The sequence below is a fragment of the Toxotes jaculatrix genome, chromosome 7, assembly GCF_017976425.1.
Source record: "Toxotes jaculatrix isolate fToxJac2 chromosome 7, fToxJac2.pri, whole genome shotgun sequence".
NCBI lineage: Eukaryota > Metazoa > Chordata > Actinopteri > Toxotidae > Toxotes > Toxotes jaculatrix.
The window spans coordinates 20918172-20940405 of record NC_054400.1 but is presented as its reverse complement, the minus strand read 5'-3'; the positions used below and the strand labels follow the sequence as shown (position 1 = coordinate 20940405).

The 22234-nt window shown below is 40.9% G+C and overlaps 1 protein-coding gene across 1 annotated transcript in view; it reads right to left on the bottom strand.

The window, feature by feature from the left end:
* si:dkeyp-14d3.1 (transmembrane protein 132C) overlaps positions 1-22234 on the bottom strand; it is a 119207-nt gene that overhangs the window by 19567 nt on the left and 77406 nt on the right. The window contains exon 4 of the mRNA XM_041042267.1: positions 13260-13446. Within this exon, the coding sequence (XP_040898201.1) occupies positions 13260-13446 (187 nt within the window). The remainder of the gene's footprint in view (positions 1-13259; positions 13447-22234) is intronic.

The window sequence follows — 22234 nt, the reverse complement described above, 5'->3', positions numbered from 1 at the left end:
GACTGAAATAATTATTACTCGAGCCAGGAGATACCAATGAATCACAGAAAACACTTAATCTTCAAATGAATTTCATTCCAATTTTATAGACTGTGACAGTGTTATATAGCAATATAAACCCCTCTCTCCCCGTGCCACTGACTTTGATTCAATTCTCCTTAAAATCAAGGGCTGCTGTAAATTAATTCTGTGTCTACTGGGATTCCTCCATTTCCAGAGGGTCGTCCATAATACATGATGGGGTAAATGGTTGGGACCTGGTGAAAGTAGAGGCTAATGTTAGATTACAGCAGCTGGAGATGACCCAGCAGGTTGAGAGCAGCAGAGAGCAGGGCCTGGCAGTAATAAGCCACAGCGGGATCCCACAGTGATGCATCAATGGTTCACACAATCAGACACAGACAGCACAATTAAACACAAAATGGAGACCAGTGGTGCACATCAGCAGTGTTACTCAGTTAGCTTACAGTAGTGTGAAAGGAGACACAATGAAATATGAGCCTTTGAAATTGGAAAAATTATTCTATTACATGAGAGCTTTTATTATAGTCTGAGAATAATGAGTTTCTTACTTGAGATATCCTAAAGGGGAATTAAAAAAAAAATAAAAAACTGTTATGCAGTTATGTTCTGTAACTGCTTTGTTTTTATGATTTTTCATTTTAGAATATTCAAAGTTGCTGTGTGTAGCAATTTGTTTCTTGAGCACGTTGCTTGCAGTAGAAGTGAAGTGAAGATGTCACTTAATACCTAATATCTAACCAACTGTGCTTTGTGCATTTATTTCATGAACAGTAACGACAAGAGCTTTGATAACACCCAGTATATAAGGAAAAAGTGAAGTTGGAATGACGCAGCCTGAACGGGAGATGAAAGATGTAGATGTGTTGCAAAGTGAAAATGGTGTCAGCTTTCTGTCATAAAGCAATCTCCCTTTCTATCAAATAATAATCCAATGGATTTCCTGATAAATCTAACAAAATTACACATCATGTAAATTATGGCATAGCCCGAGCCTGTTGGTAATGTCCTCATTTGTTCACATTTATATTCTATTGTTTCAAGATTAATGGGGCCGTGATTTATTAAGAGATAATCCACGATAAAGCCTGCAGTTATCTGAAAATAACTCACCATGCAGAGAGCTTTGTTTTTCATAAATGCAAGGGTCTGAATGAATTATCTCACTTATAAAGCACCATGGCCATTGACTAACTAATTGTACAAAATGTACAGCAAAGTGTGTTGCTTATTTATATTTTTGGGCAAAATACTATTTAAATAAGAAGAGCATTGTCTTTACAAGGGCCTTGTCACGTCTTTCTGTCCCTTACCTCCCTGTGCCTCCCCATTGACATGTGTCCTCCTTTCTGTATGATGCCAGTACGTATGAGAAAGAAAAGACAAATAATATTTGGATATCACTTAATGTAGAAATGCTTAAACAAAGTACATAAGAGACGGCAATACAGTTGTACAAGTGCGCTTATTTATAATTTTAAAGCCGTTTCTATGCAAGCAGCATGCTTTGTAGTTCATTTGATTCCCAACTGTTGAAGCTGGTGTTTGTGCTTTACTTACAAACCAATCTGCTCCCTCAAGTCTCACAGATAGGAGTCTTTTTGTTCAATAATCTGTGGGAGAACTGCCTGTCTGCTTTATCAAGGATTTCTCTGTTAGCATTCAGCACGCTGCTGTGGCTGGTAATGTGTTCTGGGCCGTAATTTCTGCCTGTGTCTCGGTTGGATCTGAAAATAAGTGAGATTTATGGTGTCAGCCTGAGTGACACGGGCAGCATGAGAAGTAGTGAAGCAGCCTGTCCTGGTGTTGCGATTAGCCTCTGCCTCTACCCGGCGCTAACACATCCACATTCTGACCCCACCATCCTGGCTACAGCGACAAATGAACAGGTCAAGCACAGTGTTGAGTTGGGGATTTTAGGGCCTGCATTATTCATTGTACAGCAGACAGAAGAGAGGGTGGTAAACACAGTGTATATGCTTAGTGTGTACACCTATTCATGTCAGTCCTTCATTGTTATGGCTGTCTTAAAGCCAACAGGCTGTCCAGATAAACTGAAAAGCACAAGTCAGAGCAGCATTTTTATCTTTATATATATATTTTTTATTTTCTTTTTTATTACAATTACAATTTATTACACACAAGCACCTTCGAGGGAAGTGCCACTGTAATTTCGTTGGACATTGTTTAATGACAACAAAGGCTATTCTATTCTAAAAAACCCTGTAAGCCAAAACACCTAATCTGGTGCTTTTACTGTCATGATTGATGACTTGTCATTGAGTCTCTTTATGATCTTTCATGTCATTTCAAGAGCAAAAGCATTAAAAAAAAGGCCATGGAATATGCCAATAGCCAACTAACCTATAGTGAATGAAATATTCATAGTTCTGATAAACATTTTCATCCCTTGGTGATAAAGTATGCGTACGTGTGAGGAAACTGAAATGGGAGTAGGGGGATAGTGAATTATATGCTGTAGACATTAAACGCCACTCAGACAGTGTCCTGAAGCTATTAAGCAGACTAAAAGAGACATGTCCTTTCATCAGCTTCTCTCTGCACATTGTGCATTGCTCAATGTGGCACTTCCTCCCCTCTATTCCAGTGGGCGTTTAATTGGCTAGAATCGAGAAACATGGAGGAGAGTGGGAATAAAGGCCTTCGTAGCACCATGCAGAGCGATACATCACTGCATGACAGCGCATTGAAGTGGTGGGATGGTTGTGAAGCCAACACACTGCCTTTTAATGAGGGTCTCTCTCTTGCTTCCTTCTCTTCTCTTCCCACTCTTGCTCCTTCAAGAACCAACCAGTTCCTCTCCTGTCTACCCCTTTTCCTTGTTTCTTCCTGGCTGATGGGGTGAAGGTGGCTACACTACATGGCACACAAAGACCAATCCCCACTCAGCGGTCATCCCTCGCTGCCTCCTAAAATACCTCTAACCGCTTTTCAGTAGCAGTGCCCTGTCTGAGGTACACGCCAGTCAGAGATCTGATCTGCTCATTACTGTTGGCCGTGGCTGGTCGGGGGGAAGATTAACTCGATGGCTGCTTTGATAGTGGATCCGCTCCAGAAGGTGTCAATTTAAAAGGAGTGGTAATGAGAGATCATGCTGAGGATCACATGGACACAGTGAACTGGTGCCTGGGAATTAGCAGTCATGTCGAGGGCCACTTTAATAGGTACCTCATTCGGTAATTAAGAGATATTATAGAAAGGGCACTTCAGTCCCTGTCAAAGTACGTAGATGGAGCAAAGCACACAAAAGTGGCACTATGTGAATGAGCTGAATTGTTAGGCTGGCATATTTGTGGGTGTAACTTCTGAAATACACTGCAGTTCTTTTGTATCATATAGTTTTTGTTTGTTTGTTTTGGCAAATTGTATGCATTTGTAGGCATTGCTAATGAAACCTATTAGATACAAATATAAGACTGTTATAGTTAACTGTACAGAACATAGTGTTAGTTCAGGCAGAACATTGAAGTCGCTTTTATCATGCCTCACAATGACTAGGTCATTCATTAGCTGTTTGGCCACCAGCTGACTAGTCACGTGCAATTATATTCAAGCAGGTGTACACTCCAGTCGTTCTTACCTGACACTGTTACGCTACCCTTGCCAGTCCTGTTTGCTGCTGCAGGTTCTTCCACCATCCAAAACCTCCACCCTATGTACTAAGCTTTTGGTGTTGTTAACTAAAATTGAACTAAAATGCATTTGTTCCCCTAGAGTTATATGAGAAGATTGATACAGCTCACGTGTCTGTATGGAAAATATGCTTCCACCACCACCAGACCATTAGCTTAGTTTAGCATGAGGACTTTGAGCAGGGCGAAACAGCTCAAATGGCTCTGTCAAAAAATCTGCTCACCAGCACTTCTAAAGCTTTCTGCTTAACACATTATATCCTGTTTATTTCATACAGAAATTAAAATATAGTAAAGGAAGGTTCTGGTTTTACTTGGGACTATTTGCTGGATTGTTTTTTAGTCAGAAGCAGTGTCTTCAGAGTCTCTGCTGGTTGCCTGACAACCTTACATTGATGAAAAGGCTCCTGGAAGTCACAGTCCAGCTAATAATCCCCTGCACAAGCACAACTTGCTAGCCAGACAAGCTGTTTCCTGCCGCTTCCAGTCATTATGCAAACTTAAGCAAAAGTTGATGCAATGGCTGTAGCTTCAAATTAATTGTAAAGATTTTTTTTTTTTTTTTGCCATAAAGCAAATAATCATATCTTGTAAGATACTGAAATATTCCTTTATGGAAGTAAGCTTGCCTGCAGCATTACCACCACTGCTCTGATCCTTTCAGATCCCTCAGATATCAGAGCCTTTTCCGCCTAAATCTAAATATATAATGATTTACATGCCCAGTTCCTTATATTAAGTGTCTCTGACTGAAATAAAAGAATAAAGCATTTTCCTACTAAATGTCTGACCTGAATTTGACTTTTGACAGTCAAGTAATTGTGACTCTGAAAGCAGCAAAGTAAGAAAGTAAACATCAAAAGAAAAAGCAGTTTGCACTGAACCTTCCAGACGCTTCTCACAGTACCTGAAGTTAAAAAGTTCAGCATAAACTTCCACAGAACCACAAAAATTCCTAAGCTTAATGGACTCAGTGGTGGAAAGATTTATATTGTATTGTTGCCCTCACAAACTTCAAAAGTAGGGCAGCCAATGACATATCAAGAACTCATACTTTTTCATCTGAGCCTCTTGGTCGGTTATGTAAAAGGATTTACACAACAGTTCATGGACAATATTGATGTTTTAGTCACACTAGGTTGCTCTCAATTGTAAATTATTTATGAGTGCACATGATTTATGGCTGCAGGGAAGTGTCACAATGACGCGCTGCTGACGGGACAAATCCTCCCACAAATATTAATTACATTATGAATTGTGCCCAATTCCTTAATCGACACGGCTTATTGACAGTAAATTTCATTTTCTACAAAGCAAAGGGCCTTTCTAAGGGTGAATCTGAAATCTTATCAATCATCATGTTTTATTTTCAAAAGAAACACACAGAATATAAAGCATGCGTCTTCAGGGCATCTATTGTAAAACTGCATGTCCATAATATGAAGGGACATTAAGAGAGTGCTCAATAGCGTGTGTGCTAACAAAATCAAATTTCAAAAAAGGAATTATTGAAGGTTGGTGCTGGCAGGACGGAGCCACCCTCTGGAGCCCAGTGAACATGAATTGCTCCTCAAGTAGTAAAAAGGAGCTTGTGAATAAAACATGATTGGACGTGGAAATACTATATTTTAAGTTTATAGGACAAATCGCCTGCAATTCTCATGAATACCATACCTGTAATACATCTAGATCATTGGGTCAGGAGGGAGGAGTAGGTGTCCCTGGTGAATTTCAACAACAGTCAGGTTCAGCTCTCAAATCAAGGTCAGGCACTGGGGACACAACCAGCTCTCTGTTCACCTAGAGATGAGTGAGAGAGCTACAGGAGCTCAGGGGAGGGAGCTGGCAGGCGCTTTGACTGATGCTGGCGCTGCTAAAGCAATGCCTTGCTCGTGCCCCTGCTGTTTGCCCATTGAGCCGGGGGGCCTGGAGGCCAGAAGGCAGGGAAACAACTCTGCCTGCGCCAGTCTGCTCAATTTCAGCCCAATATCTATCACACTCAGGCGATCGATGAAGAGTTCTTCACCAACAGCCAACCATGCCTGTAGGGGGATGACCTCCTGATCTTTGTCTGATTTCTTCACCCGTCTCTGATCGAGATCCATACTGCCAGCTTAGCTTGGCTTAGCTTGGCTTAGCTGCCCTCTGGACACGGACCTCTCTCAGCAGGCGCAAAGGTCAGCTCCACTGTAGAGTCCATCACTGCTAAAAAATACACACATTCCTTTCAAACCTCAGTGGGCCAGGATTAAAGTCAAAATGAAACAGAACAGACTCAGAATGTGAAGTGGGATGTTAACAATTATGGAAATGCAAGATATAGACATGTGCAGACCTTGTCACTCTGAGATTGATTTGCCGGTCTGGATCTGCCCGTCAATTCATCCCTACATTTTTGATGTACAAATTTTGTTTTTCAAAATTACTGACAGAGTTAGGAGAACTGAGAGGACTGCAGCAACGGGGATGAAAGTTCACTGCGATCCATTAGAGAAAGGAGAACATAAGTGGTTCCACAGGGTAGAGGTCTTGGCCGTTTTCTGTGGGAACAGCAAAATAAACTTTAACACAAATGCAGTGTTTCATGCATGAATCACACAGCGTTGTGGATCATCTTCTGAGAATTGCAATGGTACAGTTAAGTCATTTGACCTGACTGCTGGAGGAGCTTTCAAAAGCTGTCTGTGAAGATTGTCAGTCATCGAGGTCATGGTTATTCAAAAAAAGTTGAATCGAGGGTAACTGGACTTGGTTGTAATACTTGAAGACATTTCACCTCTCATCCAAAGAGGCTTCTTCAGTTCTGATTTCAAAAGCACTGCGGAAAGGTTAGTTTTCTTAATGGAGACTGATAGTTTTCTGATGTCACCGTAGCAAACAAGCTTTGCAGAAATAGGTTCCGCAGCAGCAAAATGTATTCATCTAAAGCTGTAATCACAAGCCACAAAAACAAACAGAGGTTGTGCGAGGGTATGTTTTAAAAGGTAACAAACCCATCCCTCTCACTTTTAGAATTTCAATTACAAAAAGATTTCAGAACATACAGTCTCCTGCCCTCAGTGACACTGAAAGCATTTGCCATTAAATTTCGATATATCTGTTCCTTTTAAAGGTAACTCCCACTGTGCAGCAGTGGCATGAAAAGGTACAGTAGTTCACCTACCCATTTCCTCACTTGTTACTGTACAAGGAGTCACAGTGAAAATGAGTGTCAGTTCGTCGAAACACTTTTTACATCCTGAGACGACAAAGGAATTAAGGAACATGGGAAATGTTCAGCCACACACCGTCAAGGACTCTGATCATGTTCTGGATTAGCTGGGCATTTGTCACAATCCATTGTCCTAATTACCATTAGCATTAGAAGTAAGCCACATGTGCATACTGCGGCAGCCTCAATTAGTGCTACCACTTCATCATCAGCCCCTAAGCTGTAGTAGATGCTAAAGGATTGCTCGCTTGGGGTCCATCCATCAGCCCCTTATTGTAAACTGCATGATTCACACTATGTGAAAAAAATGCTATGGTTATCCTGTTCCACTAAAACAGCAGGGGTATGCAACAGAGACTCAACACGAGTGGAACAGAATGGCTGAGGTTATTAGACGATGGAAATCAGGTATTTTCATGTAAAGGTATGCTGCATGTGCTCTTCTGATAAACAGCTTGCATGATATTTCGTGTGCATGTGATGCCTTTCTGCAGGATTAGCTGCCATATAAGTGCTCATGTATGTATGTCTAACTATGTGTTTGATAAATGGTTCTCCAGATTTCACTTGCCTGGCAGAGAAGATGTGCATTGCAACAGAGGGAATGGAATCGAAAGGAGTAAAATGAAACATTCATTGGAGGATGTTGATAGATGACTTTATCATGTGAGAGCAGAAGTGGCCAGAGAAGGCCGGGGTGATGATGTATTGTTTAACGATACATTGCAGCGGTATGTGAATACAAACGGCTGCTTTCATTTCTCCTCCTCTCTATAGCCACGAAGCTCGTGTGAGCGTGCACAGTTTGGTGTCTCGGCTGGAACAGGAAGACTGATGAGTCCAGATATGATGTATGCCCTGTCCTCCTGCTCCCTCTCCATCACCATACATCCACAGCATGGGTAATGATGATGAGGGCAGCCTGGACAGGAGCGTATTACTTCTCGATGGTAAAAGATAATGGACCAGCCTCCTACTGTGCAGGGGAATCTGCGCAGGCATCCAATTACTGCCTTTAAGATCCATCTCAAGATGACCCAAAAAACACACAGCTCTTTCACACTTTAAGTGAAATGGAGGATGCCAAGGGAAGGAGGAGGAGGGTGACAAGGGAAGCAATTAATCTACATAGTTAATATATTAATGTGTGTTTGTATGGAACAAGCAGGCGGAAGAATAGGCAGAGAAAAGAGGTGGAGAAAAAAGAGAAAGAGATCTGAAAAAGCAGGTGAAGAAGAAGCCAAGCCAGTACAGGCAAGCGGTATAACAGTTGGCGGAAAGCGTTCTGAGGCATTTCCTTGCTTTAAACTGACTAAAACTTTTGAGTACTCTTTTCATTTTCTGCTTTTGAAATAATTGCTGCATTTGCAGAATTCCGGCTTCACGGCTTGAAATTGGTGACAAAGTGGTGAGCAGCGCTCTGAGCCCTCCCAGTGCAGGTGGGTCTGTGACAACACACAGGAGGAGCCCTCTTCAAAGGCAGTGGGAGAAAAAACGAGAGCTCATCTTTCAAAACGATGTCGCTGCTTTCCCAGAGGTGTCACCCATGGCAGAGCCCATCACTTGGCTGGGGAAATGAAATAAAAAGACCTTTTCATAATGATCAATTCCAGCAAGGGCGCAGTAATTTAGAAAACGGCATAAATGGGTAGGGAACGGGTCTGAGGAGCCATTGAAGTAATAGGCCATAAATGTGATCAAACCCAAAATAAGCTTCCCATTACTAACAGACATTAGCTTTATTACATTACAACCTTTAGAGACATGGTCAGTTATGGATCCTCATTCAGTTTATGAGATTATTTCTGGTCAAAACACAATTACAGCAACTTTTCCATTATGACAAAATACAGTCTGGCTTATTAGACTAATTAGTGCTAATTACAGATGAAAGGACTTTCTAGAGCAAAACCACGGAGTTGTTGTGTCAACAGATGCCTTCAGCATGCTCTGTGAAGTCTCCCCTCTCAACTTGATTAAAAAAGATTGGAGGATTTCTCCATGTGTTTCTCCCTCCACACTGTCTCGGCTCTGAAAACACCCTCCCTTTTTTCCTCCTTTTCTCTGTTTCTCCCCTTCTCTTCTCCACATTTCTTTTTCTTCCTTCTTTCATCTGTAACCTTGATTAACTGTCAAAATTACTGATCATAAAAATGTTCCATTTTTGTAAAAAAAAAAAAGAAAGAAAAAAATACATTAACCATAACAAAGGCGCCCAATAGACACGAGAAAAGGTTTTTAGTTCATCTTTATGTGGAGATACAGAACTGTAGCTAACTACAGCGGCAACTATAGACAATCATATTTCTTTCAAAGCTCCTTTAAACAGTATTTTTTTTTTGATTTTATGTCCCTCTCATTATTCAAATCCACTATCGCTTGATTTTCTCGTGTCCTCAGTCTGTCCAGAGACTAATATCCAGATGAGATAAGCTTGACAGACTCTTCATAAAACGCTTGATACCCTCATCTGAGTCAACTTCAATTATTGTTTTGCACTCAGACAAAAAAGCTTAAGGAGCAGCATCGAGCAATTTTTGGATTATTTTGCCCAGGGTTTTGCTTCACAGGCTACATACAGCCTGCCCTGTGTTACTGGTGGAGTTTGCTAGGGCTGTGAAATATACAGTTAATGCTATGATGAAAAGAGAATCGAACATCAATTTAAAAAAAAAAAAAAAGCAAGAAAGGCTCCTTTGTAGCATTGTATTAAACAACATTGTAACCAAGTAACCAAGAGCAACATATACAGTAAAGATGAACTTCCCTGTGCAAAGACTTCAAAACTGAATCTGAGTTGTGGAAAAAATGTATCATGGTCAGTCAACTTCTTCTTTTTTTTTTCCTACAGTACAGTATCTGGAAAGAAGCTGGTGGATGTTGTCAGCCAACAGCCTGTAACTGAATTGTTAAAAAGATGAGGTTGAATCTGTGCTGCTGTTGGCAGACATTTTGGAATCATTAGGCCTGACCACTTCTCTGCATGGTTCCCTTATGACATTTCCATACTGCTGAATGGGAGTGCCACTTTACGGTAATCCAGCATTTGGTTCCTGAAGTTACAAACCTATCCTAGTCTCACAATCACTGTATCCTACTACCAATGAACGTCATTGTTACTGGGCATGTCATTGTCACATATTCTGTCCACCTACGTTTCATGTACCAAGTCTGCTACAGCTCCGTCTTCACTACTGAGTCACTACTCACTGACTTCATTTCTGTGTGCAGAGACCGGTTTTGTATTGGAATCACTGAGTTTGTTTTCCCTTTGGTGGAGAGAGGCTGGTGATGGTGGGGGCGATGATGGTAGTGGTGGTGGGAGGGATGGGGCGGGGGGGGGGGGGGGGAGTTGCTGTGTCTGTGTGTGTTTAAGGTGGGTTGACAACGCTGCTCTTACATTACCTTACTTCCTCTTTTCTATCAGCGAGGAGTGCAGCAGAGAAGAGGGAGAGGAACTTATCTGTGGGCCTTTCATGCCACAGTGATCCCAAGTAATCTAATTCAGCTTTCCCCTTTCTCGCCTGTGTGCTTCTCTCATATTGGCGCATGCAGATTGCAAAAGCCTTGTGTGTGTGTGTGTGTGTGTGTGTGTGTGTGTGTGTGTGTGTGTGTGTGTGTGTGTGTGTGTAAAAGTGACGGAGAGCGGGGAGAGAAAAGGGGACAGAGGGAGAAAGACAGAGTTAATGAGTTCTGAATGTGTCTGCATGTATAAGTATTTGTGTTGTGTGCTAAGTACCATAGGGTGGCTGGAGATGCTGTGCACCTTGGGAAGTTGTCTGTGTGGGAGAAGCACTTGTGTGGAGCCTTATGGTAAAGCAAAAGTAAAACGAAATAAAACTGCTAAAATCAGCCTCTTTTCTGTAAACATCTGACAATGAAAATTCAAAATCTTAGTATCAAAGGTATAACACCGATCAGGGAACCCGATCCTGTTCAAAACACTGTATCCACACACTCTCTGACATGACAGCAGCTGCTTCACTGGCTCCCTGACAGGCCCTCTGAATAGAATAGCAAATCAAGGTAAGGAAAAAGAGAAATATTAAGCCTTCCTGTACATGTCTCACACACACACACACACACACACACACACACACACACACACACACACACACACACACACACACACACACACACACACACACACAGTATCATCTGTTTAATACACATGAAACACTATTCATCTTAATCTCCTGTGAGGCTCCTGCCAAAATTATCCTGTCCCTAATTGATTTTGCCAAGTTTAGCAAATAATTGTAATATCAGGTTAACTGAGATGGATTTTTGTCACTGAGAAAAAAAAGTTACATGATTTATAGTGAGCCATAAAACCCCCTCTTCTAGGTAAAATGAGCAGAATAATCAGGGTGAGAAAGTCGACACTTTTAGATTTGATTGATGAGTGAGTGTTAGTCTTTGGAGGCAGTACGCTCATCCACAGATTCATTTTACAAAAACAAAAGCGTTAAGTATTGTCTTTTATATATGCTCAAAAGCCAAATGAAATTAAATCAATCAGTAAAGATTTAATCTGAAATTTGTGTTTTCAGTGAGCAGGCAATAGCAATTTCTCTGGCTGAATCCCTTTAATGAGTAGAGGCTTTGCGAGATAATCATGCAAAACATCTTTGCAGTTTCTGTCAGTAGAAGGTGTGGGAGCTAACTATATGTTCCTAGAGCAAGGCAAGAGGCTGTTGATGCATCTGTGACATGAAAAGGATGTGAGAGAGGGAACTCAAACAATGCTGCAGCATAAGACACATAGCTTCAGTTGTCTTGAGAATGGATCAGTGGGTGAGGATGCGCCACATTCCTCTGAATCCAGGAACAGCCACCCACAGGCATCTATCATCTACACAGCTACGGGCAATATTTAGAGAATAACACTGACACAACAGTCAGGTCTGTATCATGCAGATCAGAAGCACCGAAATAGAAATGAATGCAATCTTTGTTTTGGTAATCAGCACCGATGTGACAGCACATCTTTCTCTTTAGTCAAAACAATTGATGTTGCTCATTTTTTCACCTGAATGCTCTTGATCTAAATCAGAAGCGGTGCTCTACAGGTCGCTGAACAAAGCTGCAGAGATGCCTGAAAGGCTCTCTGTGTGAAATTCTATAGGGGGAGCTTTGGTTAATCTACACAACAGAGTACTTCTGCTTCGCTGAGGGAGACACACAGCTCCAGGCTTACCCTCAGGCCAGAGCCACCCTCCAGACGCCATCTGAGGCCTGCTGGGAGCTACAGATGCTTTCCTCCTGTCCTGCTCCCAAACACACTCTACGGGCACAGACCCACATTACAGCACTGCTTTCTCTGTCAGCAGTGGTGGAAGGAGTATTCAGAAAGTTTATTTCAGTATAAGCAGTAATACTATGATGTAAAGTACTCACAAGCAAAAGTCCTGCCATTAAAAATTAATCAAGTAAATGTACTTCAGTATTATTTGTAAAATGTACTTTAGGTATCAAAGAACTCATTATGCAGAACGACCCCGTCAAGAGTGTTATTATGCTGCAGCTGGTCAAGGTGGAGCTAATTCTAATTATTTTATATTACATGGTGTAGGAGCTATTTGTAATTTATTTTGAGTGTTTTCTTTATAGCATTTGTCTCTTCTTTATATTTCATAAGAATTGGGTAGGACCTCACACACTTCAGGCGTCTATGGGTGGTGTAGGTGTGGGACCAACACGCATTTAGGACTATTTTTTTTTTTTGCAGGCAAAAACATTTGCATGCATACATTTGCCTGCGTACATTTGCCTGCGTACATTTCACTCCTATGGTCCATCAGTGGCCTTTTGATTTTAAGTTTGTTTGAGTTTGATAATGGACAGATTGCCACTGTAGGAAGTTTATTTTACATATACAGTATTATAATACATTCTTATAATACATCTTAATCCGAAAAATAAACTTAAAAAACAAAGGTTATGAAATAAGAAGTGTAATATTTCAATCTGAAATGCAGTGGAATAGAAGCAGAAATTAATACACTCAAATGATGTAGAAGTACTGCACAATGTTTTTATGACTTTTACTCCACATGATGTAAAAGCAAGTATCCTGCTTGATATTCCAGTGTTTATTCATGTTTTGTTATTATTAATACTTCATTGAAAATCTGCACAAATCATGTGACCCAATCATGAATGCATTCATCTGTCTCCTTCAGGCTGCCACCAGTTGCGCTCTCAGCCATTTCCAATGCAAAGTATTTCCTTCATGTGCATGTTGATTCAAAGTGTAAAATTAATAGAAAGTGATGTTCTATATTATCAGGATGCCCTATTTGACATTCAGAGTGATGAGTGTGCTGTCATCTATTTAGGTGTTGCAGTGAGCTGCAAGTGGAAACACTCACCATGGCCAGGGGCACAATGCCCGCTAGGTCTTCCTGCGCCAGGCGGATCTCGGTCTCGGCCTCTTGTGTGGCGGCCCGACTGGCCGGGTACTCCACCTGCCAGGCCATCCAGCGGCTGCCCAGCGGCTCCGGGAAGCTTTCCATTTTCAGATCCACCTGGAGCACCCTCTGAACTCCCATCTCAGACCTGCCAGAGTGCAGAAAAAAAGAGAGTGTCAGTGAATGGTTAAGCAGATGGCTGAGTGAGAGTTGGAAAACGAGTAAGTACGTGTGTGAGGATACGGGCGCTCATGTGTGTTCGTGAGCTCATTCAGCCTACTGTCTTCTGTAATGACGAGAAACGGTAAAGGCTGATGAATGTGTCTGTGGCTGAAATCTATGACATTTTACCAACTGAGATTCTTTAAAATGTCAAGTCCCTTTGTGTTTGACTCGCTGGTCAACCCTTCGCTTCATGGAATAATATCACCCTCTTTTCCTTTATTCCTCTCACACTTTTCCCAAGGTGATGGGCACTGTAAATAGAACCTATAATCTTGTGGCTGCTCCTCAGAGCAGTTCAAAGGAATGTTTCACCAGGCGTCGCCCATGCTAAGGTGTTGATGGTCGGGTTTGTCACCGGTGCCCTTGTTTGCTGCAGCAGTGTAAATATACGGCATGCTTTGGCACGATCCACGGCAGGCCTGAATTAAGTCAGACAAATGGAGAGCGTTGATAATAAAATTTCCCATGGCGCCATAAGTCTCTGGTGCTCAGGGTTTAAATATAGCCTGGAGGCAGGAAAGGTCAGCTTTACACAGGAGCCGGAAGAGATGGGAAATGGCACAAGATCTGTTAGCCATGTCTTGCGTGTCAAATGGCGGGACTCGGGGCCAATAAATTTCATGCATGGTCTCTGTGGCACACCGGCACAAAACAGCATCTTGTAATTTGAGCATGGTGAATAGGAGAGAGACAGAGAAGGGGAGAGATGAATAAATCCACATGGCATTTTGTGAGGAGAGGAGGGTGCATGTGCATGTAAAGTGGCAAGTGCTGTAAAGCACACAGCAGAAAAAAAAGGCAACTTTTAAAGCTCATTTTAGTATCAAGCAAACAAAACACTGTCATAAAGAGAAATAATACATATGTGGTACATCATGGAAAGACAGCAGAGCAAATGTATAACATCCTAAATTATGAATACAGGACTAAAAACAGTAAAATGATAAATAATAGAAAATGTTTTATCCACTGCTCTGATATTCACATAGGTCTGACACTATATCCACAACATTTTCATATTATTCAGGTTTATTCTGAGAGAGTGAAAGATTTGCCGCACAGCAGAGCAAAACAACCCAATTTTCACATCCAACAGAGGTGAGCATAAATAATTAAGATGACAACCAAATAACTTGTATCACATTTCATCATGGCGTACCAATCAGAGTACAGAGCAGCTGAAGGCGTAGTACTACATCATGGATCCATAACTGTCTCAAAAAGCTGTGGAAAAAAGACAGATGCTAATCTCTGTTTGCAGACCGGTACAAACCAAGAACTTCATCGGGCAAACAAAGTTAACAGATGATGTGCTGAACGTCCAGAAATAAACCTCTGAGCGCTCCACAGTCACAGAGCATCACACAGGACCTGTGTCAGCCGTCAGCCCAAATGGCCTACTTTCTACAGCACAGGAGCACTTCCACTGCAGAGAGGTTGCGCCGGCAAACATCTCACCCTTTAGACAGGCAGGCAAAGAGAATGGAAGAGGCTCTGCGGCGGAAAGGTTTGATTGTGCTGTGCACACACTCTACCCAAGTACAGGAGCTATACTCAACACCTTCACAAAGCTAAAGGGCCTCCAGAAAAGACAGCAAAGTTGACTGTTATTAGCTTTTTTTTTCCTCTTCAGAGATGTCAATTTTCCCCTGTTCACATGATCCAGTTGGCAGATTTAACAGCAGCTGTGAATGCTATGAATTTTATGAGGTTTTTATATTTCTTCCCACAGGAAAGTTGCCAACCAGAATATGAGGGTTATAAGCATGTACAGTAGGGAAACAGAAGGGTAAAAATAGTCCTTCTGTTTCATTTTAGCATTCAGACATGCAGCTAATTTTATGTTTTTGAGACGGAAATATCCAACTTCAAAAGAACACCTGAAAAGATGACAACAATTTAAAAACAAGGATGGGTGGAGGGGAGAAATGAGATCCTGGGGTAGTGTAAAGATGAGATCAAGGACAAGAGTGAAGACATGTAAAGAAATGCACACTCTTACTTTAGTTTGGCCATTCTTGGACATGACACCTTTGCAGGGGAATGAGTGGAAACTATGGCAGTGAATGGACAATGTCCGCAGGTGTGTGTTTGGCAGTGATTTAAGAAAGGCTTCATGATTTCCAATGCACAAGGCTGGGACTACAATAAATACAATGTTCATGGTGAAAATGGTTTATTTATTGCATTTTTTATGATGCCTCTTAAAAAACAAAGCTGCTGCTTCTGGTTGTATATCTCGCTAACCAATAAGTTGTAAAGCAGATGGCAAAAAGAGGGACCAATAAACTATGACATTTTGGGCTCTTTTCCTCACAGTGAAAGCCTGGCAGCATTCTGTTTTTGATTGTCCGCTGTACTTGACCCCCATTGACACATGTCATAAAATGAAACCTGACAGAAACATCGGTGTCAGGGTGAATGTGGCTCAGGCGTAAGACACATCAACCACATACACCATCGCTCAAAAGTTTTAGAACACCTCCATTTTCCAGCTGTTACTGAAACGTACATCCAACAAAGTCTCAGTGTTTCTGAAATTAAAGCACAGAACCAATAAATAATGAAGATTGAATATTAAATCCTAAATTTAATCTAAATTTTGACTCATCCAGCAGGTAAACACACTTTCTACAATGAAAATGAAATATTTTTCAGAATATTTGTCTCAACACAGTTGCAGAAGTTCCCACAAATGTGTTTCACTTGTAGGTTACTTTGCAGTCACCTTCTGTCCAGTTCCTCCCAAACCAGCTCCATAGGGTTTAAGTCTGGAGACTGTGCTGGTTTTCATCATATGAAGCCACAGTCTTTCTTCTATTGTCTTGCATCGTTATCTTGCTGTAGGACAAAGCCCTGACCAACCAGTCTGTCCTCCTTTGTTACTTTTTCTGATTCAGCAATATACAGTACAACTTCCTGCAGTACAATATTGCCCTAATTGTGCATCAGAGGGTTTAGTAAGACAATTTGTTCCAACACTGCCTTTGTATAGACAGAGAGTTTGTAAGTAATCAACAGAGGTTGGGACACCTAGACATATTGATTGTATTAGCTTTCAAGGCTTCATTTACTTCCAGTGCTGCAAGGGGAGCGATAAGTTAACCGATATCTTCATCTCTGAAAAAGTTGCCCATGAAATTTACGTGACTTTTCAGTTTTTGGTGACCTAAACTGGAAAAATGGGGGTGCTCTAAGAATTTTGACAAGTAGTGTACACCAGCATGCCATCTAGAGCCGACCCCCTCTCTCCCAGTCGGCTAATCACATGGCTTGCTGGGGGAAACTGTTCATTTCTCTGTCACTTCCAGCATGCAAGCTAATTCAATTAGCAAGAAAAGGCCTGTGGATTCGTGCCACACAGCTGGCCTCGGTCTGATAATTATCTGTAAACTAGCTGTGGTTTGACTAAATCTGAGGCCAGACAGGCGACCGGAGGGCAGCCAAAGGCAACAGAGAGGGGCTCAGTAGATAACAGGCCCTAAAGTTGGAAGCAGCTGGCCCTCTGGCTTCAGAGACCAGACTGGAGAGGAAATCAGACTTGACAAGATGCTGCCCGAGACGGCTGACAACTGACTCACTGAGAATAGCATCCTCTCAGGTGGCTGAGAGGACGCGGTTTAGCTACATTCAGGATGCCCATAAATCACAACGACACCAGCAGATCTGTAGGACATGCTGTGAATATCATAGTACCACAATGTGGTTGTTTAAGATGCTACATATGTGTAGCAAAATGACATTGTAAAGTTAAAGCCAATTGTAATTTCCAGCCAATTCTGATATTGAAGAGCTAGAGTTTTTAGAAAAGACATTACTATAAAGCCCCATCGATGGTCAAAGATTTTTTTTCTTCTTTCTTTTTACTTTTAAAGGTTTACCACTGATGATATGTCAGACTTTACTTTGCCGTTTGGTTGCAACTAATTATTTCAGTATCAATTATTTTCTTGATTAAAGGATCAGTTTAACATTTTCAAACAGACAGATACCAGAGTGATATTAATCTTCTCGTCTCACTTTCGGCAAAAAAGCGAATAGGTGTATTTCCTGAAATGTCAAATTATTGCTTTAATCTAACAATGGTTAAAAAAAAAAAAAATTAGGCACAAAGCTCCAGAACTTTAAAATATTCAGTTTACTGTCATGTATGGCAGTGAGAAGCAGAAAATGTATGACGTTTTTGCTTGTCTTAAAATCCCATAAACAATGCATGAATTATCCAAGTAGTTACTGATTAATGATGAGTCAATTAATCCATTCGATTAACTGACTAATCATTAATCATTAAATGATTTATTAAACATTTCAGCTCTACTTTTCAGGTACACAAAGACTGAACAATCAAGCACTAGCATCTTATAAGAATAATCTCCTCCACTTGTCCTTCCAAAATTTACAATCAACAAATCCAAATGTCTATTGTTCAAATTCTGTCCTCACTTCAATTACAGAGTCTGAAAAGCTCTTTGAAGCTCCACCTTATCTTGATAGGAGCGTGTTAGAGCGCTATTGAATTTTGGCTGCAAGAAGGTTAAAGAAAGTTAGACTTAAATGTCAAAATGAATAAACAGACACAGGACAAAGTTAGTGGAGGAATTTCCTTTTAAAACTGATTTCTCTAGAGAAAGAGCTATAATTGAAAGAGCTTCTATTGTTCCATTATCAAACTCACTGTGTCATTGTGACACTCCTTGTTTAATCTCCCCCTGATGTGATAGGATCCATGTGTCCACTGCCTCACCCAATGGGGTTTAGAGAATAAGAGAGAGAGACAGACAGGGAGAGTCTTTGTGGGATAAATAAAGTGACATTTTCAGGTCCATTTACTTTGTTTCTCAACGTGTAGATCAAGTATTCTTAGATATCCCCTGGTGTCATTGTAACATTACAACAACAGAATGATTTGGCCCTATGTCTGGCAAAACATTTGAAGCTCAAGAAGCCTGACTCTTTTTTCTTAGTATGTTTTATGTATAAGATACAAGAGCGGTTGTTCTCAAACCAAGGGGCGGGCCCCCCCAGGGGGGACATAGAGCCACTGCTGGGGAGGTGGGGGGCGTGGATGACCAGAGGAAAAATATGGAGTGAAACTAATTTCAAAGAATATGAGTTTATGTCAGGAAAATAAACAAACATGAGTTTGCTGATGCTATCGTGCTGACCTTTATTTCACTGAAATTCAACTTGGATCCTTTTTAATTAGTTACTTTCACCACTATTGTTAATTATTGATAAAACCTGAACTTCTTTTTTGCTTCCGAAGAGGGTAATGCCAGGAAAAGTTTGCGAACCACTGTAGTAGAGTCAGATGTAGAGTACATACCACAAAGGGCCATAACAAATCTCAGCAGAGCAGCACATAATGCTGCTGATTCATTGTAACAAGAGATGTTGAATGAAAAGAGAATGGCAGATGAAGATGCATAATGCAGGCTGGTGGAACCAGAGGAGATGCTGTCCAAAACGGTCTGAGGCGGCAGTGTTCTTGCGTGTGTGCGTTAGTGTGTGAGTGTGAGGGGGGCCTCTACTCTAAACTACTTGTGGAGGGAAAAAAATAATCAAATTTGTGGCTTCAGTGGTGCTTGAAAACAGCACCCTGAAACTCTGCTGTTCTCATGCTCCGTCACCTGGAACAGCAATAAACCAGTCAGCACAATGAAGCCAGGACACACATACACTCCCACACACAGCCATACACACCCACACCCACCCACACACACACACACACACACACACAAATAGCTACGCACACATGTATGTGAATACACAGTATATCCCATACACTAGAGTATCCATGCATGAATCTGTGCCTGCACACACACAGATAAACACTGTGGAGTTAATCGCTCATGCAAAGTGAAGTTTTCTGAATCTAATACAAACATGACTACTGTCACCTTTTCTACTATGAAATATAATGGCTGCTACATGTGTTTGCAGCTCAGCAAAACCTTCTACTACATACAAAAGCTATGGTTTTTCAAAAACACAAACACACCTTTTGTAAATTCAAGTGTTTATCGGATAAAGTTGTGATACAAGCACATTTATTTATTTATTTTTTAAAAGCTTGATTTTAGGGCCACAACTAACATTTATTTTCATTATCAGAAAATCTGCTTACTGTTACTCTCAATTGATTGTTTGTTCAGATAACAGTGAAAAATGTCCGTCACAGTTTCCTCTCTTCTGAGGTGGTGTCCTCCAAGATTTTGTTTTTTTTCCTACAAGTTCAAAACACTTTATACTTTACAATGATGAAAACCAGCAAATCCTCACATTTGAGTGTTAAAGTTTTTGCTTAGATGTAGATTATCAAAAAAGATTAATTTTATATCAATTGACAGAGTGAATAGTTGAGCAATAGTTTCAGATCTACAGGATTTTATATTCTAAGTAAGACACTGAGTTTCTGTATGATTATGCAGCATTATTAATAATGCATGGATTATCAGTCTTCTGGCGCTATTATTTTTACAACTGTTGACAAAACTATTGCCACATTTAATATAGCCTTAAATTGGTGGACAGATACATGAACAGTTGGTTAAATCTGTCATGTGATATGACAACAGTCACAGTACACGAATAGGATGAGTTAATGTTATTAAGACAGACAGAACAGTCTGGCCCATCAGAATGAATATCATGTGAACTCCATGACAGATTTCTCTAAACTGTGGGTGAATTTCATTTCACAGCCTGAGGGGAGCCCATTAGGACCAAATTACCCCGGGCTGCTTCCAACGAGCATCCACCTCAGGTGTAAGAGCCTGTTTTTAGGCCTGATTTCTGAGAAAGGAGCCAAATGGTCACAGCATGGAGCATAATCTTTTTGCTGAGGGAGCCCTGACCAGAAACCAGAGTCCTTAAGTCACATTTTTACAGCCCTCTGCAATCAAAGCAAATCACTCAGAGCCTGAATGTACTGTAGTCATGGATACGTTCAAAAGTCAAAATGTCAACGCAGACAACAGAAAACTATACAGCGTCAATCTCAAAAGCAAAGGGAAGAAACTGCATATGGACTGGAGTTTCCATGGATACATATATTAATAGTTAATATTTATTATTAGGCTAATTTCACATTAGATTTTGAGTGTGGAGGCAGAGAGCTGCACTGAAGGAATATCAAACTTCTGCAAGTTAGGCAGACGAAACTTGAGTACAAAGCAGGTATGGTAAGTCCATTAGTATTTTTATACTCCAAAGAATTCTTTCCAGTCAAACACAGTACGTTTCTGAGAAGGGTGGGAAGTGGGAGCTGCAGAGTTGGGAGCGAGCGTAGGAGGAAAAGAATCCTCAGACGCCTATACCCAGCAGACCTTTTCAAGTCAGCCTTGTCCAGAATGGAAAGAGAGATAGTGACAGAGGAAGGAAAAGGTGTAAACTCCCCCTGAAACACTGTCAAATAAAGGGAAGACAGGAATGAGAATAATAGTGATAAATGTCACTGAGGTGTATCTGCCTCTGTGGCTTTGGAGGTTCATGGTTATGCAGAGATATATTGTATGTAGTGGTCACAAGAGAGTTAGAGCCAGATAGTAGAGAGAGAGAGCGAGAGAGAGAGAGTGATTGTACAAGAATACAGACAAATGAAGATAATCCAAGATTCGAAGAGAGTGGATTCATTTTGAAGTCCATGGTAGATCCGGGTGAAAAATACACGTTCATTGTGCTCTCTTGGTGCTCCGTGTACTGTTAATCATTGTAGGGTAGTGAAAAAGTACCCAAACAAACATGCTTATAGTAGGTTAGTTTTTAAAAATCAAGAGCAACATTCAAGGTCTCTAACCAATTTCAAGCATGTCTTTGTTATTAAAGTGTCAATATAAAATTTCACTCGTTTAGACACAATGTTAGAAAAGAAAAACATCAAATTCAAAGCACTTTTTTTTTCTCCTTTTACCTGACAGCAACAATAAGTTCCTGAAGCCTGTGAGTGCTCTTTCCATCTACTCCAAGATGTAAGCTATAAAGATCCTTCTGCACAAAGTGCCTGCTGACGGGACTCCACAGCCACCAGCACCCAACATTAACTTGTCAATATGACGTTCAAAACGACGCCAATTTTACATTTGATTAAACTTTAATACCGAGCTGCCTCTGAATGTATGGGTTTGTGTTGAGCGTGTGGGTGTATATTCATGCAAGCGTGTGTTTAAATGGATCAATGTGCATGTGCAGGATTTCTGTATTTCAAACATGTCAAAGCGTTTCCTACATGAAGGCTGCAGTGAAAAGACCAGTGATACAATCAAATGAGCCGGAGCATCCCTCATGTTGCTATCATTTCCTCTGAGACCCTAAACCAATACCTTTGATTTACGGTGCGTCAACTGACATTCATTTACACACCTCTAAACTGGCAGAACAAAAATAGAGGAAATATTAAACTGAGCTGTCAAAAGAAGCTCTCTGTTTAAAGGTTGTGCTGGAGATGTGGGGGCGTGATGAAAATACAGGGGTTCTAACCGTCTTTTGAAATTTACAACAGGAAGCATAAATTCTTTACCACATCAGTGTTTTGGCACACAAATTGAGTACATTCCCCACTGACATGCCACAATATAATTCCCTACAGATGTCCAGCACACTTTACATAGAAGGTCCTGAAGTTACGCAAGAATACAAAACAGTTTGAAAGTGTTTGAAAGAGTTGCTTTAAGGTGAAGTGGTTGACTTATCTTCAAGTGTTCTGACATTCA